Source organism: Pteropus alecto, unplaced genomic scaffold, assembly GCF_000325575.1.
Source record: "Pteropus alecto unplaced genomic scaffold, ASM32557v1 scaffold76, whole genome shotgun sequence".
Lineage (NCBI taxonomy): Eukaryota > Metazoa > Chordata > Mammalia > Chiroptera > Pteropodidae > Pteropus > Pteropus alecto.
The window spans coordinates 7,311,376-7,326,045 of NW_006443138.1; the positions used below are offsets into that span (position 1 = coordinate 7,311,376).

The 14,670-nt window shown below is 32.9% G+C and overlaps 1 protein-coding gene across 3 annotated transcripts in view; it reads left to right on the forward strand.

The window, feature by feature from the left end:
* RAB3IP (RAB3A interacting protein) overlaps positions 1-14,670 on the forward strand; it is a 27,391-nt gene that overhangs the window by 4,073 nt on the left and 8,648 nt on the right. Inside the window, exons 3-5 of one of the 3 annotated variants that reach the window (XM_006923732.2) lie at positions 5,295-5,390; positions 11,297-11,374; positions 11,989-12,192. In XM_006923732.2, the coding sequence (XP_006923794.1) occupies positions 5,295-5,390; positions 11,297-11,374; positions 11,989-12,192 (378 nt within the window). Of the gene's footprint in view, positions 1-5,294; positions 5,391-11,036; positions 11,109-11,296; positions 11,375-11,988; positions 12,193-14,670 lie in introns of those variants that run through there. The other 2 variants (XM_025040993.1, XM_006923733.3) reach the window with 2 other exon arrangements.

Sequence of the window (14,670 nt, forward strand, 5' to 3'; positions counted from 1 at the left end):
TTTACTCTATTCTTTATAAACAAATATTACTTGAGTAACCAAAGTACTCACAGCATTATATGAGGCCCTATAGAGGGCAAAAATAAATTAGATTTGACCCTGTCCTTAAGGTGTTTACTAGTTGGAGACAAAAGACATGTATACATGGTAATATTTCACTTATTCTGAGTTGTATGTTTTTTCCCCATTTTAACATCTCTGAAATCAGTTTGAGTTTTAAAATTACTCTCAGCTAGGCAATAATCATGACAGTTGTCATTGCCTACTTGTGCTTGAACTTGGTCATAGCTGTTCTTGTTAATTCAATTGAATTATGTGAGTTGGGTGCTGTATTTGTTGGTCTTAATTGTTGGGTTAAATATATTCAAAATGATCTCACCATGTGACTTTGATACCAAAAAAAAAAGGTATAAAAAAGCAAAAAAGACATAGGATAAAAATCTGTGTTTTCATAATTTTAAAAGAGTTCTTCCTATAAGTGAAATGAAAATTCTATATGAAAAAGAAGCATAGATTCTTAGATTCATAGACAGCATTTTTTCTTTTTTGATGTATAAAATGTTTATCTTAAAAATTTTCTTAAATTGGATGAAGTACATTTGATCAAGAGTCCTGATATTCTGTTTTAAATATCTTTCAAATTCCTTTTCTCTGATACTACCACTCTAAATCTGTATCTCTTGCTTAAAATATTGCAGTAATCAACTGTTTTTCTTGTCTCCAGTCTTTTTTTAACCTAGCCACACTGTCCAAGTTATCATTTGAATTGCAAATCTGATTGTCACTATTCTAATTAAAGTCTTTCAGTAACTTCCCCCATTGTCTTTGAGATATTTTTTCCTTTTCTTTAAAGTGAATCCCAATATCTTAGCCATGGCTTTTCAGGATTGGCCATAAACCTAACTTTCTGGCATTATCTTCTTGTAGCATTTACTCTTCCCCAACTTTAACTACTATAAAACATGTTTTATTCCTTCTTTTACATTTGGCAAACTCCTGCTTTTTCTAGTATGTACTTATCACTACCATCACCCCTATCAAATCTCCTCGTGAATCCATTTAAAGATTTTCTACCCTTAGTAGGCTCTGACTTTATGAAAATCATGGACTAGGTCTCATTTTTTTTTCTGTCTCCAGCACCTAGATGAATGCCTGATGCTAACCGGAAAATTAGCATCCAGTCAACACAAAATTAATGTTTGTTGAAGGAATGAATTTTGAAACTATATTACAATAATGAAAAATACAAATCAAAATCTAAAAACGTTCATGTGAAATACAAATTTGACTTCATATAGGTAGATTAAGTTGGACTGTGAAGCATAAAGAGAAAGTAGTCAGACATTTATGGGGAAAGGGTTAGCCCAGATGGATGGGATCAGATTGGGAATGAAACGTGAATGAATCAGACCAGTGTCACTCCAGCTTTACAGTATGGACAAGAGAAATAACTCTGAAAAGGGAAACTGAACACATGTAAAGGGTCTTTAGTATTAGAGTGAGGTTTATGCTGCTCTGTTTGACTGTAGGGAGCAGTTCAAGAATGTCACCTTCATGCATGACGTATGTATGGCTCTCATGGATTGGAGGCTTCTGAGGGGCAGTATCTTACTTGGTTGTGTATGCTGCTGGATTACCATAGTGTTAAATGAATTGACTTACTTTTCATCTATATTTATAAAATAGTAAAATTTTACAGTTTGAAAGAACCTGGTATTAAATTTATGCATTTATAGATTTATAGATTAGCTCAGGGAAAATTAGAATCTTTATGATGTCTTTCTATCCAAGAACATGGTGTGTCTTTTTTCCTTTTTGTTCAGCTCTACTTTTGTATTTTTGTATTTGGGAGTATTTTAAAATTTCATTTTACTTTATACTGTTTAGCATTATGAAGTTTCCTTTGTCTTTAATGATTTTGCCCCATATTCTGACTAGTCTGATATTAAGATTGAGATCCCTGGGTTTTTTTAAAATTTATATTATATATTTTAGTATACTTCTGCACATCTTTTTATTTTTAATCTGTCTGAATCACTTTGTTTTAGGTATGTCTTTTATATAGAGCATAGAGATGGATTTTGCTTTTTTAGCCAATCTGAAAATTATTTTCTTTTAATAGGTGTGTTACACCCATTTACATTTATTGAGAAACATGCTGTGTTTGGGCTTGTCTCTGTCATGTGGCTTTTGAATGACTATTGTCTATGTACATATACCTTTTCACTATGTGCTCTGTTTTCTTTGGTATTTTGGAAGATACGATTTCCATTCTAGTGTTACCTTTAGTTGAAGTTATTTGTATCTCTTAGCCCTTCTTTAGTTACTGCCTTTGTTCCCTACTATGGGCAGTACTAAAATTATCTAGTTACTGTTTCTTTCTCTTGTATCATTAAATTTTATTAAAGTATTATCTTGTTAATCTCTAGGGTGTTAAATATGTTTAGGTTTATACTAATTGATTTGTGAGCCTCAGAGTGATTTGTATTCCTTTATTCCCATTTAATATTTAAGATGTTTGTGAATTTAATTTCATCCTTCTACTTTTATTCGCATGTGTTATTTTTATATTCATAAAGCTTATAACATTTATATAGCTGTTAGCTTTATCCCAAGTTTTTTTTAAAAAACTTTATTTTTTAGAGCAGTTTTAGGTTCACAGAAAAATTGAGAGGGATTTACAGAGTTCCCGTATACAACCCCCGTGCCCACATACGTACACCCTCCTTCACTGTCAACATTCTGCCCCAGAGTGGTGCACTTGTTACAGTTGATGAACCTGCATTAACACATCATTATGCCCCCGGTTTTTGTGTAGACATAAGTATTCAGCTCCTTTGGTTTAATGTTAAGGAGTGTGATTGCTGGATCATTTGGTAAGAGTATGTTTAATTTTGTAAAAAACTGCTGACCTGTCTTACAAAGTGGCTGTACCATTTTGCATTTTCACCAGCAGTATATGAGAGATCTTGTTGCTCCCCATCCTTGCCAATATTTAGTGTTGTCAGTGTTCTGGGTTTTGGCCATTCTTACAGGTGTATGGTGGTGCTTGTTTTAATTTGTGCCTTCCTGATGACATGGAACATCTTTTCACTTGCTTACTTGCCCTTTGTATATTGTCTTTGGTGAGATATCTATGCAGATCTTTTGTCCATTTTTTAACCAGGTTGTTCATTTTCTTACTGTTGAGTTTTAAAAATTCTGTGTATTTTTTGAATAACAAACTTCTTTATCAGATATGTCTTTTGCAGATATTTTCTCCCACTCTGTGGCTTGTTTTTTCATTTCTTGATATCCCCACCTTTTAATTGTAGTTCTATAGTTACATATATTTGCTTCTCATCCCCATTTCTTTAATGTTAAATCTTCAGTTTTTTCTTGATTATCATTCTCGACTTGATCACTCAGGCATGCTCATGGGAGAGATATTCTCTAAAGTTTTGCAGGCTTATGACTTTATCTTTGGCCTTACAACTTAAAGGGCACTTTGGCTGGATATTGAGATCCTCATCTCACATTTTTTTTTTTTACTTTGAGTGTCTTGAAAATGTTACTGCATTGTTTTCTAGAATAAAATGCTGTTGATGTTTAATAATACCAATCTGATTTTTCTTTCTTTTATAGGTGACTTTGCTTTATGTTTAACTTTTTATTATGATAACTCCACTTTTTTTTGTTGGTTCCCGCCGCCCCCCCCCCCATGTTTAAATGAAGTGAATTTCCCTGGACTGTTAGGAGGAGGTTCCTGTGAAGGAGTAGGGTAAACCAATATAGCTTTTTCAGTTTTATGTCCAAGAGATTTCTGTCTCTTGTTATTGGTGTATCTGTGTAGCCTGTTGGGTCTCTCAGAGGTAAGCCTTGTTCAAGAAGGTTTTCTCCTTTAGCCTAGTGTCTCTGCGAGCTTTACAGGCTTATTAACATTAGATCACAAGGTATTTATTTTTTCTTAAAGTACTTTCTGCAATCTGTTTCCTTTGGAACTTTGACACTCACTTCCCTACTTTAATATCTGAACCTTCTCTCTCTCTATTATTCATGTCTTGCAATTTGTTTTTAGATTATCAGACTTTTCTCATCAGCATGGAGCTCTGTCCTAGAAGAGTTTCTTTACTGGATACTTTGAGATCCCTGAGTTTAGAGCTTCATAGTGCTGTTTGCTGCCTTGCGATAGATTTTTGTCCTCACCTGTAACCTGGAGCCTGTGAAAACTTTTCCCTTTTTTCCTGTTTGTTCTCAGATTTGTTCTCCTAGTTTCCATCAAAGGTAGAATCCTTTCCCTTTGGGGTATTTGTAATGATTTTTTGGGTTTTGAGATTTTGCAGGGTATCTCTGTAGTCCCTTTCACTTCCTGCTGCTCCCTTCCACACAGTTGCTGATCCTCCAGTGTTGGCAGTGTAGCCGTGTTCTCTCATAATTTAATATTTGAGGGGATTCTCTTTTACCAGTTATACTGAAGATGTCATTGGGTTCTCCTGATAATCTCAGTTGGTATATTTGACTTTCAGGAATTGTCCTTAAGGGATTAAAAAACTCTGCTGCCACCACAATTATAACACAACTGAGCCATTATTTTATTAGTGTAATTGTGGCCAATATATAAGCAGCTGGGATTTTTTTATCTCTAAGCTTGAAAGATTAATTTAGGGCAAATATGCATATAAAATTGCATATTTGTAACATTTTAATATAGAAGTTTTTAAACATCTATTTGTGACCTGTTGTGGAGTCACGTATAAATGTAAGATATGATTTTTTTGTTGTTCTTAACCTTCTTCTTGATTTTAAATGCGCATATACATTATTTGCCTCTGGTTGCAGTGTGAAATGGTATAGTCGCCTAAATGGAAATTATAGACTAAAGGCAGTATGGTACATAAAGTTACCAATAAATAAATAATTTTAAAGTAAACGTGGGGGGGAACCACTGAACTTTTATTGAAATACATAAGCCTAATTGAAGAAATTGCTTGCTTGATAGAAATAAATGTATTCAGAGAAAAGTTAAGGGAAAAAGAAGTCATTTAATTGTTTATTTTTACATGTCATATATTATATTTAATCTTTGGATGTTTTATGAAAGAAACATGAACATTTAATATTTGAGGTAGAATTACTTGTAATTTTATATTTGCCAGATTCTTCACATAGAGAATGCTAAATAAACATTTTCAGTGTGAACATTTTAGGAGGGGATAGTATTAATATTTTATAATTTTATGAGTAAAGGTTATATAGTCCGCTGAATCTAACTTCAAACAATGGAAATCCAAAGTAAAATGATCAATTTTTCACAGGAACTGAAGTTAAAAGATGAAGAGTGTGAGAGACTATCTAAAGTACGAGATCAGCTTGGACAGGAACTGGAAGAACTCACAGCTAGCCTATTTGAGGTTGGTCTGTTTGCTTCGTGGTCAAGGGCAATGTCTTGATTTTCATATATTGATGGAATTGTTTTTTGAGGGAGTCTTGAGAAAGATATGCTTAGCTTTATGCGTATTTATAATTTTTCTAAGAAGACATATAGAATCTGCAACTTAAAATGCTGTGAAAAGGAAAAATGCAATGGGCTACCAGTATCAGATTGTTTAAAAATGCATGGAAAGAAAGGTAAATTTTGATTTTACCAATTATTTCGGGGCCGCTTTAAAGTAACATACGACTCCACAACAAAGATAGGAGACCATTGTTGTATATCTGATGTAAGATGATTTGAGTAATGTTAGAGGGTACATCTTCTTGTTAGAAGGTACACCTCTTAATCTCCAGCTGGCCACTGGGACCAAAGTTTTTTCCAAATTCAAGTAATGTTTCTCAATAGAGGTACCATTGACATTGTAGGACATTTAGCATCCTTAGCATCCTTGGTGTATTAGGGTTCCCCGAGAAACATAGCTAATAGGATGTATGTATATACATAGATATATATACACATATATACAAAAAGATACGTATAAGGAATTGGCTTCTGTGATTATGGAGGCGGGTAAGTCCTAAGATTTGCAGGGTGAGTTGGCAAGCTGTAGACCCAGAAAAGCTGATATTGTAGTCCTAGTCCCCAAGTCCAAAGGCCTGAGAACCAGAGAGCTGACACTGCAGTTCTAGTCCTAAGGCTAACGAGATCAAGACCCAGGAAGAGGCGATGTTTCAGTTTGAGGTTGAAGTCAAGAAGAATTCTCTCTTACTCTGTGGGGATCAGCTTTTTGTTCTATTCTGGTCTTCAGCTGATTAGAGGAGGCCCACCCACATTATGGAGGACAGTCTGGTTTACTCAGACTACTAATTTAAATGTTAATTGTATCCAGAAACACTCTCACAAAAACACCCAAAATAATGTTTGACCAAATATCTGGGCACCCTTTGGCCCAGTCAAGTTGATACACAAAATTAACCGTTACACTGTGCTTTGCCCCCAAAATGCTAATAATACTCCCTGATCATTTTCATTTTTTATTTTTATTTTTTTTACCTAAAAATTTGTTCTTAAAACTTTTAATGCAATAAAAGATTTTAGGAGAAAAATTTCTTTCACCTTTCATTATTTGTATTTATGCAGTTTTGAGTATATATATTTGCTTACGTAGTTGTAATCTTAATATATTTTGTACTTTTTCTCCAAATAAACATTTTTTTCATGTTGCTACATAGTCAGTATAATGATAGACTCTTATCAAGTGCATATTCCACAATTTTTATCATTGCAAGTAGCATTGCAGTGGATATCTTTAGACACGTGAGCTTTCCATACCCACTCCATTCCAAACATTTTTGCCCTCTCCATATTTTGGGGAATCATTTTCAATCATGAACATTTTTAAACTAATATTTTTTAGATAGATAGTTATCAGAGATGAGAGGAAAATAAATTTAAGATTGAGGAAGAGTGGGAAGTTAAAGATCTGAATAGGAGCTATGTGACTTGTTACATGTTTTATATGTACAAGGGGTATGCAGAACCATTAGACTTTTTTTCAGTATTGTCTGGCTGAAAAACTTTTATAATGATACATGCATACTAAATAAGAAAGCTAATGCGTTATACCACTTATGTTAATTTTAATTTCCTACCTGTCCGCCCTTAATTTTAGCCCTTCTTAGTTCCACCCTTCTGTACTTACATGTATATTCTGTTTGATTAAGTAGAAGGATAACAGATAGAAACTTTTTCCTCTCTATAGCAGGATGTGAAGTACCAGAAAAATAGTCTGTGCAATTAATGGAAAAGTATATGTGAAAAACATAGTTTTGGGGTTCCTAATCTAACAATGGCTAATAGCCTTGACAGTGTGTAAACTTTCTGGGAAAGAAATTCCATTGATTAAACATAATTTCAGTAATGGAGAAAGTTGTAATCAAACCAATTATTTATGAATTTTGAAAAAAAGTCCTAAAAGTGTTTCTGTGGTCTTAATTATGCCTTCAGGATCTCAGTTTACTATTATCTTATGAAAAGATATTTTTGCTTGCATTTTATGTATATGTGTATATAGTTTTAAGAATTAAAGATTAGCCTTTAATTCTATAAACTCAATTTGCATAGTTTTGGTAAACTTAACATGTAAATTCAAATTAGCAGTTTATTATGTATGATAAATAATCTTGAATACAATTATACTTTGTATATAGCAAAGTTGAATCTTAAAAGTATCAAATAGAACTCTTAAATATATTTTTTTTCTCCTAGCATCTCAGATTTTGAGAAAATATAAAATGCAGTTAGTCAAAAGAATGCTTTACAAAGTAGTGTACATTTACTGTGGAAAAAAGATAGTCTTAAGATGTTTTTTCTGTTTTATCAGCCAGTTTTAGTATATTTCTATGATATTTAAAGTTTTCTCTTTATAATACTAAGAGGCATATAGTGCAAATTATTATCATCTTCAGTACTACTGTAGAACCATAAGCAACAATTCCATTTGTCTCAAGCCACAGAAAAGAAATCATCATTGAAGCCTCTTTTTCCTTCATCCCACAATCAAATTTTCAGAAAGGTCTTGGGATACTACCTTGAGAACATTAAGCAAATCCATCTGCCTTTATATTTTGGTATTGCTAACACCATCTTCCAAGCCGCCACCATTTCTTACCTAGAACAGTAGATACCAAACTTTTTGTTCATGTACCTAATCAGCAAAAGGAAAAGTCGAGCATGTACCTTTATTATGATGAAGATACCTAATTTTTATAGGGTTCACTATGTGCTAGGCACTGCTCTAAGAGCATAAAACTTACATATTATAAACATACACTAAAGTACATAATAATGTGTTACATAAATTATAAAATAAAAGGTTTGAAGAGCAAGACAATAATAAAAATGCTTAAAAATTTTTATAATAGTACAATATACTTCTCACTAAAACATGCGTACGTGAGAGGAATGTGATTGAATATGTTATCTTGTTTTTGAAAGTCTTGTTTTAACAATTTATGATCCAGTTGAAGATCTGGTGTAAGTGCCATTTTTTAAATTAGATTTAATGCTGCTGATAACCCACAGATTACATTCATTCAGATGGAAGAAGTATATCTTTCCCTGTATTAAATCATTATACTAAATTTTCTGTTCCATTGTCAGTTATATGAAGATTTTTCTAGAAGATTCTCTACTGAATTTTTGTCTTCTCTAATACCAACATACTGTTTTCGCAAATTGAGAGGGTATTAAATTTAAAAATTATCTTAAACAGAGCAAAAACACCTTGATTTGAATCACTGCTAACCAGATGGGCAAAAAATTCTGTTTTCAAAATTTGTAAGTATAAGATTTGAATGTTTGCATAGATCAGAGGTCTGAAAACTACAGCCTGCAGGGCAAAATTAGTCTTGGTCTACTTTTGAACAGCCCTGAGCTAAGATTGGCTTTTATATTTTTAAATGGTTGAGAGAAAAAAATTAAAAGAATGTTTTGTGACATAATGAAAACTATATCAAATTCAGATTTTAAATAGTTTAAATAAAAATCCCATAAATTTTTATTGGAATGGCCACACTCATTTGTTTACGTGTTGTCTGTGGCTGCTTTCACACTGCAGCAGCAGAGTTGTGTAGTTGCAACAGACTGCATGGCCCACAAAGCCGAAACTAGAAAAAGTTTGGCCCTTACAGAAAAAGTTTGCTGACTCCTAGTATAGATGATACTTCTATCATTTTCAGCTTCAGAATGATAGAGTGATAGAAAAATTTTCAAACTGTTTTTTTGATCAACCTTTTGCTATTTTGTCATTGTGCAAAATCCTATACATTACCTTTTTAGAGACTGCTTTTACCTCATTCTGGCTCTCTTTCTTTCCTTCTTGGACTCCAGTTACATGTATGTTATACCTTTTCACTGTACCCCTTATATCTCTAGGGGAAAAGTCACCTCAAATCTCAGCTCACTTTTCTGGGTTTACCTCTTCTCCTGAATCTTGGTTCCCCCAACCCTTCACTATTTTATTTGCTCTCTAATGCCTTCATACACATTTTTTAAAAAATTGTCCAGCTTTTCTTTTTTTTAATTAAATTTATTGGGGTGACATTGATTAATAAAATCATATAGGTTTCAAGTGTACAATTCAGTAATACATCATATGTGTATTGCATTGTGTGTTCACCACCCAAAGTTAAATTTCTTTCTGTCACTATGTTTGACCTTCCTTTACTCTTATCTGCCTCCCCCACTACCCCTTGTCCAGCTTTTCTAACTGTTCCCCATGAGAGGTTTAGTCCACGTTGCATAGTTTACTTCTAAACATGAAAGCAAAGTCCATTTCTAAACATTTAAACAAATATTCTCTCTATAACATGAGTTACTTCTGCATTTATAGTTAAAATGTCACTTATCTTGAAGAGTCAGATGAGATATGTTTATTCTGCTGAAAATATCTGCGAAATAGTTCTATTGACAGACACTTATTATTACAGAAAAATGCAGCAAATCCGAAACATTTGTTATTTTTAAAAGAAAAATGCTTACCTCATTATTAAATTTGGCAGCCCTTAAGGATTTTGACAATATAACCAATATAATTGTGCGTAGAAAGTTTTCACAGTTAATCTCAACTCATTATAAAGCATTGGCAGTAAAGCTTCTCTTACTAACGTAATCTGTAAATGCATGTTCATGGGCACACATAAACTGCAATTCACTGCAGTACTTAATGGCAAATGAACAAATGGGAATGCCATCGTCAAACTTGGAGATGAAGAACCTCCAGTCTTCTACTCTGCCACTGAACAGTTGACGGGTCTGGTGAGGGTATCATTGTCAAAACATTTACTAAGTATCTTCATAGCCGATTTCTTTTCTCTCTCTTCCCCCCTTCCTCTCTTTCTTCTGTCTCATAAACTGCAAGTCTAAGTTCTAAAATATATGTTCTTACATCCCAAGGGATTATCTCGAGCACCCTATACTGTTTTGATCTCTCTTTAATCCTTTATAGGGGTTATGCCATACAACAGTAATCTTTTAAAAATATAAGTGTGATCATATTACTCTCTTCCTTAAAAAACCATAAGGCTTCATATTGTATTTAGACTAAAATCCAGAATTCTTACTCAGCTATTTTAATTATTAGGTTGTAACCCAGTTCCAAGCTCCTTAAAATCAGGGACCTTGCCTTTTTTCCCAGTATATTATGAACACCTGGAATAGAACCTCACAAAGTGATGGCGTGAATAAATGTTTGAAGAATATACGAATGAAAGAGAATTAAATACTTAGAATTTCATATTTGTGCTACTAAAAAATTAAGACTCTATTAAAGGTTAAACTGATTTTTCTTTTTAGAATGCTTTGTACAAAGTCGTCACTGATTATCATTTGCATGTTTTTTTATTGGAAGTTCTAAGGCTTAGCTGTCATTCCTATAAACTGCAGCATTATTGATGCGTTAATATTTTTACTTGTCTCTTCTGTATGTCTTTGTTATGACTAATAATATGAAAATACAGATATATCTCCATACGTATATTATATATATATATATAAGAACCTAACATCACAGAAATTGAGTTTGACACTTGAGTCATATATTTTCTTTCATCATATTCACAGTCCTTTTCTCAACCATGGATCAGAGTGATTGACTCAACTTGGCTGCCTCAGTGGTAATAGGTACTAAAAGAAGGTACTTATTACTAATTCCTAGTAGTGTGTCTTTCTGCTGACAACTGCTATTTCAGTAGTTGACATTGAATACTTATTTTCAGGCCACATTTTGGTAGTGTATCTTTGCTTCAGTCACTTATTAAAACATTTTTTTATAACAAATGCTTAATACTTTGTTTCCAAAATTTGAGATATTAACTTTTTCAGGAAGCTCATAAGATGGTGAGAGAAGCAAATGTCAAACAGGCAACAGCAGAAAAACAGCTAAAAGAAGCACAAGGAAAAGTAAGCTTTTATTGCTTTTAATAGTATAAAATGTATAGTGATTACTGACTTAAAGATACTTTAATACTTACTGGATTTTGTTCTGATTGTAAAAGTGGTACTTATTTTAGAAGATTTAGAAACTATAGGAAACTATAAAGGAGAAAATAGCTACTGTGTAGGTAAAATTAATAGTGAATTTTTGATATCTGTGTTACAACCAAGTGATTTAAAAGCTCGTGAATCACATGTATTACCAAAAGGATCATATAACCACATTTTAAAGTTAATATTTATTTTCTTCACTGAAAAAAAGTCACCAAAATGATATTAGATTTTACTATTTTAGGAATGAACTACTACTAATCATAAGCTATTATATTGTGAAAATTTTGAAAATTCACATAAATGTTCGACATTTCGATAATTTTAAAAATTTCACTTGACATAGTAGCTGAATCCAAAGCATATGGAAACATCAAAAAACTTGGTTTTACTTTCCTTTTGTTACTCTGCAGGAAATGCAAATTAAACTTATATTTTATCTCTGAAAAAAAAGTCTTTTGACCAAATTGTCAAATTGCATCTTTCATAAAAGTATTTAGTGTATGCAACTATGTTGATTTGTTTTCAAGATTGATGTACTTCAAGCTGAAGTAGCTGCATTGAAGACACTTGTATTGTCCAGTTCTCCAACATCACCCACACAAGAGCCTCTGCCAGGTGGAAAGACACCTTTTAAAAAGGGGCATACAAGAAATAAAAGTACAAGCAGTGCTATGAGTGGCAGTCATCAGGACCTCAATGTGATACAACCAATTGTAAAAGACTGCAAAGAGGTAACTCGTCAAGGACTGTCCCCTCTGACTCTGTTGATACTTATTAATTCTCATCACTGAGGTGTCAGTTATGATTTTTGCCAGCAAAATTTTTAGTACAAAATATGCAGTATTAAAATGGGGGAGGCTTTATCTAGAGCTGGCTGCTTTCAGGGATTCTTCAGTTCCATTCTCTACTTGGCTGGCCTTGGAGTACCTGCTGGAAACTGGGTAAGTTTCTTAATCTTGATATTTCATTTAGGGAGTAAGCTGTCATGTTTTGATTAAAGGATAGTGCACGGCTTTAATGATCTGGCTAGTCAAAATTTATTGCTAGGGAGCACTAACAAAATACAGATGTAAGAAATGTATGAAAATAAGGTGATTTTCTTGAAGAAAAATGTGTTGATTTTACTTAAATTCTGGGAGAAATAGAGTTAAAAGAGTAAGAGCAAAGGTAGTCTGAAAATTATCTCAGATAATTAAGCAACAAATATACAACTAATGGTGGCCTTGTCATTTTAAAAGATAACTTATTGTGAAACTATACTGACCTGTTTTGAGTAAAAATTGTATAATTGTAAAATATTTTTTACTTAATCATTGCATGTGACGAGAACACATTTCCAAGGGGATTGATTAGTAATTCATAGAGCAGCCCTCCTACTTTTTTTTTCCCAAGGCTATATTTTACATTGTCAAATTCAAGTCCATTGTTAATCTTTAAGAAGCTGTGTGTGTTCGTTCAATTAAACTTTTACATGGAAGCCAAAAGTTTATTAAACTGAATAACCAAGGTTGTTACATATTTTGATCGAATTACATTTTTTAGTTATTCTCAAGAGATGCTACTAAGAGAGAAGTTCAGGACTTCGTCAGATCTGAAAGTGACAAAATCTAAAATTAACGTTTGTTTCTGTTAACTATTTAAGAAACTTTTTAAGTCACAACTTTAATTTCTTTGAATTTAAATAGCGTTTTTATTTGCTTGGTACAATTCATATTTTTGCTAAGTGTCTCAATGTGTGTAATTTTGTACCCTTTTTCCTATTTACACTAACAAAATTTAAATGTTTTCTTATGGAACATTTTAAAGTTTTGTTTTTGGTTTATGGAATCCCTTAAAATATGAATAGGCAGCATATAACTTCAAAATTATAATTACTTTCTAGATATATCCTGTATTCTAACGTTTTGTGAAAAACTTGTAAAAAAGTTTTATTAGACAAAGGAAACATTTGACCCGTGTCTTAGTAAAAGATAAAACAATTTGAAATAAAATGAAACATATTTGTTTCTGTAGAAAATCTGATGAGAGCATTCAGTCATGTCATTTGCAGCATTTAAAACAAAGGTGCCTGCAGGCACACCCGCATGCATTCTGCAAGGCTTTGAGATCAAGTCACTTAGATGTGAATTTAAACTTTTACTGGTTCTTGCTCTGTAACTTTGGGCAACTTTATCTCTCTAATCCCTAGTTTCCTTATCTATAACAAAGATCATAATATCTGTCTTGCTTAGCTGTGAGGACTGTTTATGAAGTGCCTACCATAGTTCCTGGCACAGAGTCAGTTTTTAATAAATAGTTTAAATTATTGCCTTTAAATCAGGATCTTTCTTTAGAGCACCATTTATCTGCGTTGGGGTTTATGTCCATTAAAGGGTAAATTTTACAAAGGAAATTTGAAAATGTAAGCATTACTTATCTGCTAATGTTTTTATCCTTTTGCCTTTTGCTTTGATTCAAGGAATTTATGAATTGGGATGGAAAAAATTCACATTGAGATTGACCTTACACACCTTAAAAGAAAGTCTGTAGGAAAGGTTGGATACACTCAGCCTTTTGTTGTTTTCAGGTAGACTATCTGTGCATCAGTTCAGCTGTCCTGGATGCGGTAGAGGTAGTTAGGTCAGCATTTGTAGTGTACTCAGTGCTTCTGGACAAGAGCAGCTTAGAGCTGCAGCAGGATGAGGGATGTGACTCGTGGGTGGTTGGGGTAGGTGCAGCTTTATGTAGTGACAGGTAGTATTGAGCTGGGCTGAGAGAATCTATAGAGAAGAGTACTTGGGGAAAATTTGTTAAAAGGGAGGGAGTAAAGAGAGAGACAACTGGAAGAGTGAATAGGAAGGTGAAAGTGAGTGTGGGTTATTGTCGATAATTCAGTTGGTAGTTACTGGATGTTCAAATGCCAAAGAATATCTAAATAAATGTATATTTTAAGATAGTCAATTTAGGAGGCTTACATGAGTGCTGCTTTTAGTCTTGCTTCTTATACAATAAACATTTTGGAAATTCCTTTGGAAATGCCTTTAGGAAATAGCAGAAAAATTAGTGTCATTTTTGACCCTAAACTTTTGGTTTCACAATTTAGGCAGTCTCAGTTTATTCAAACACTTTATTGAACTTACTTGGGTCCAAATTACTTTTTGATTATTTTCAGAAAAGACTTGTCATCATTTTTTTCCATGTGTCCTGAAAGGAGCCTCACATTATTGTTT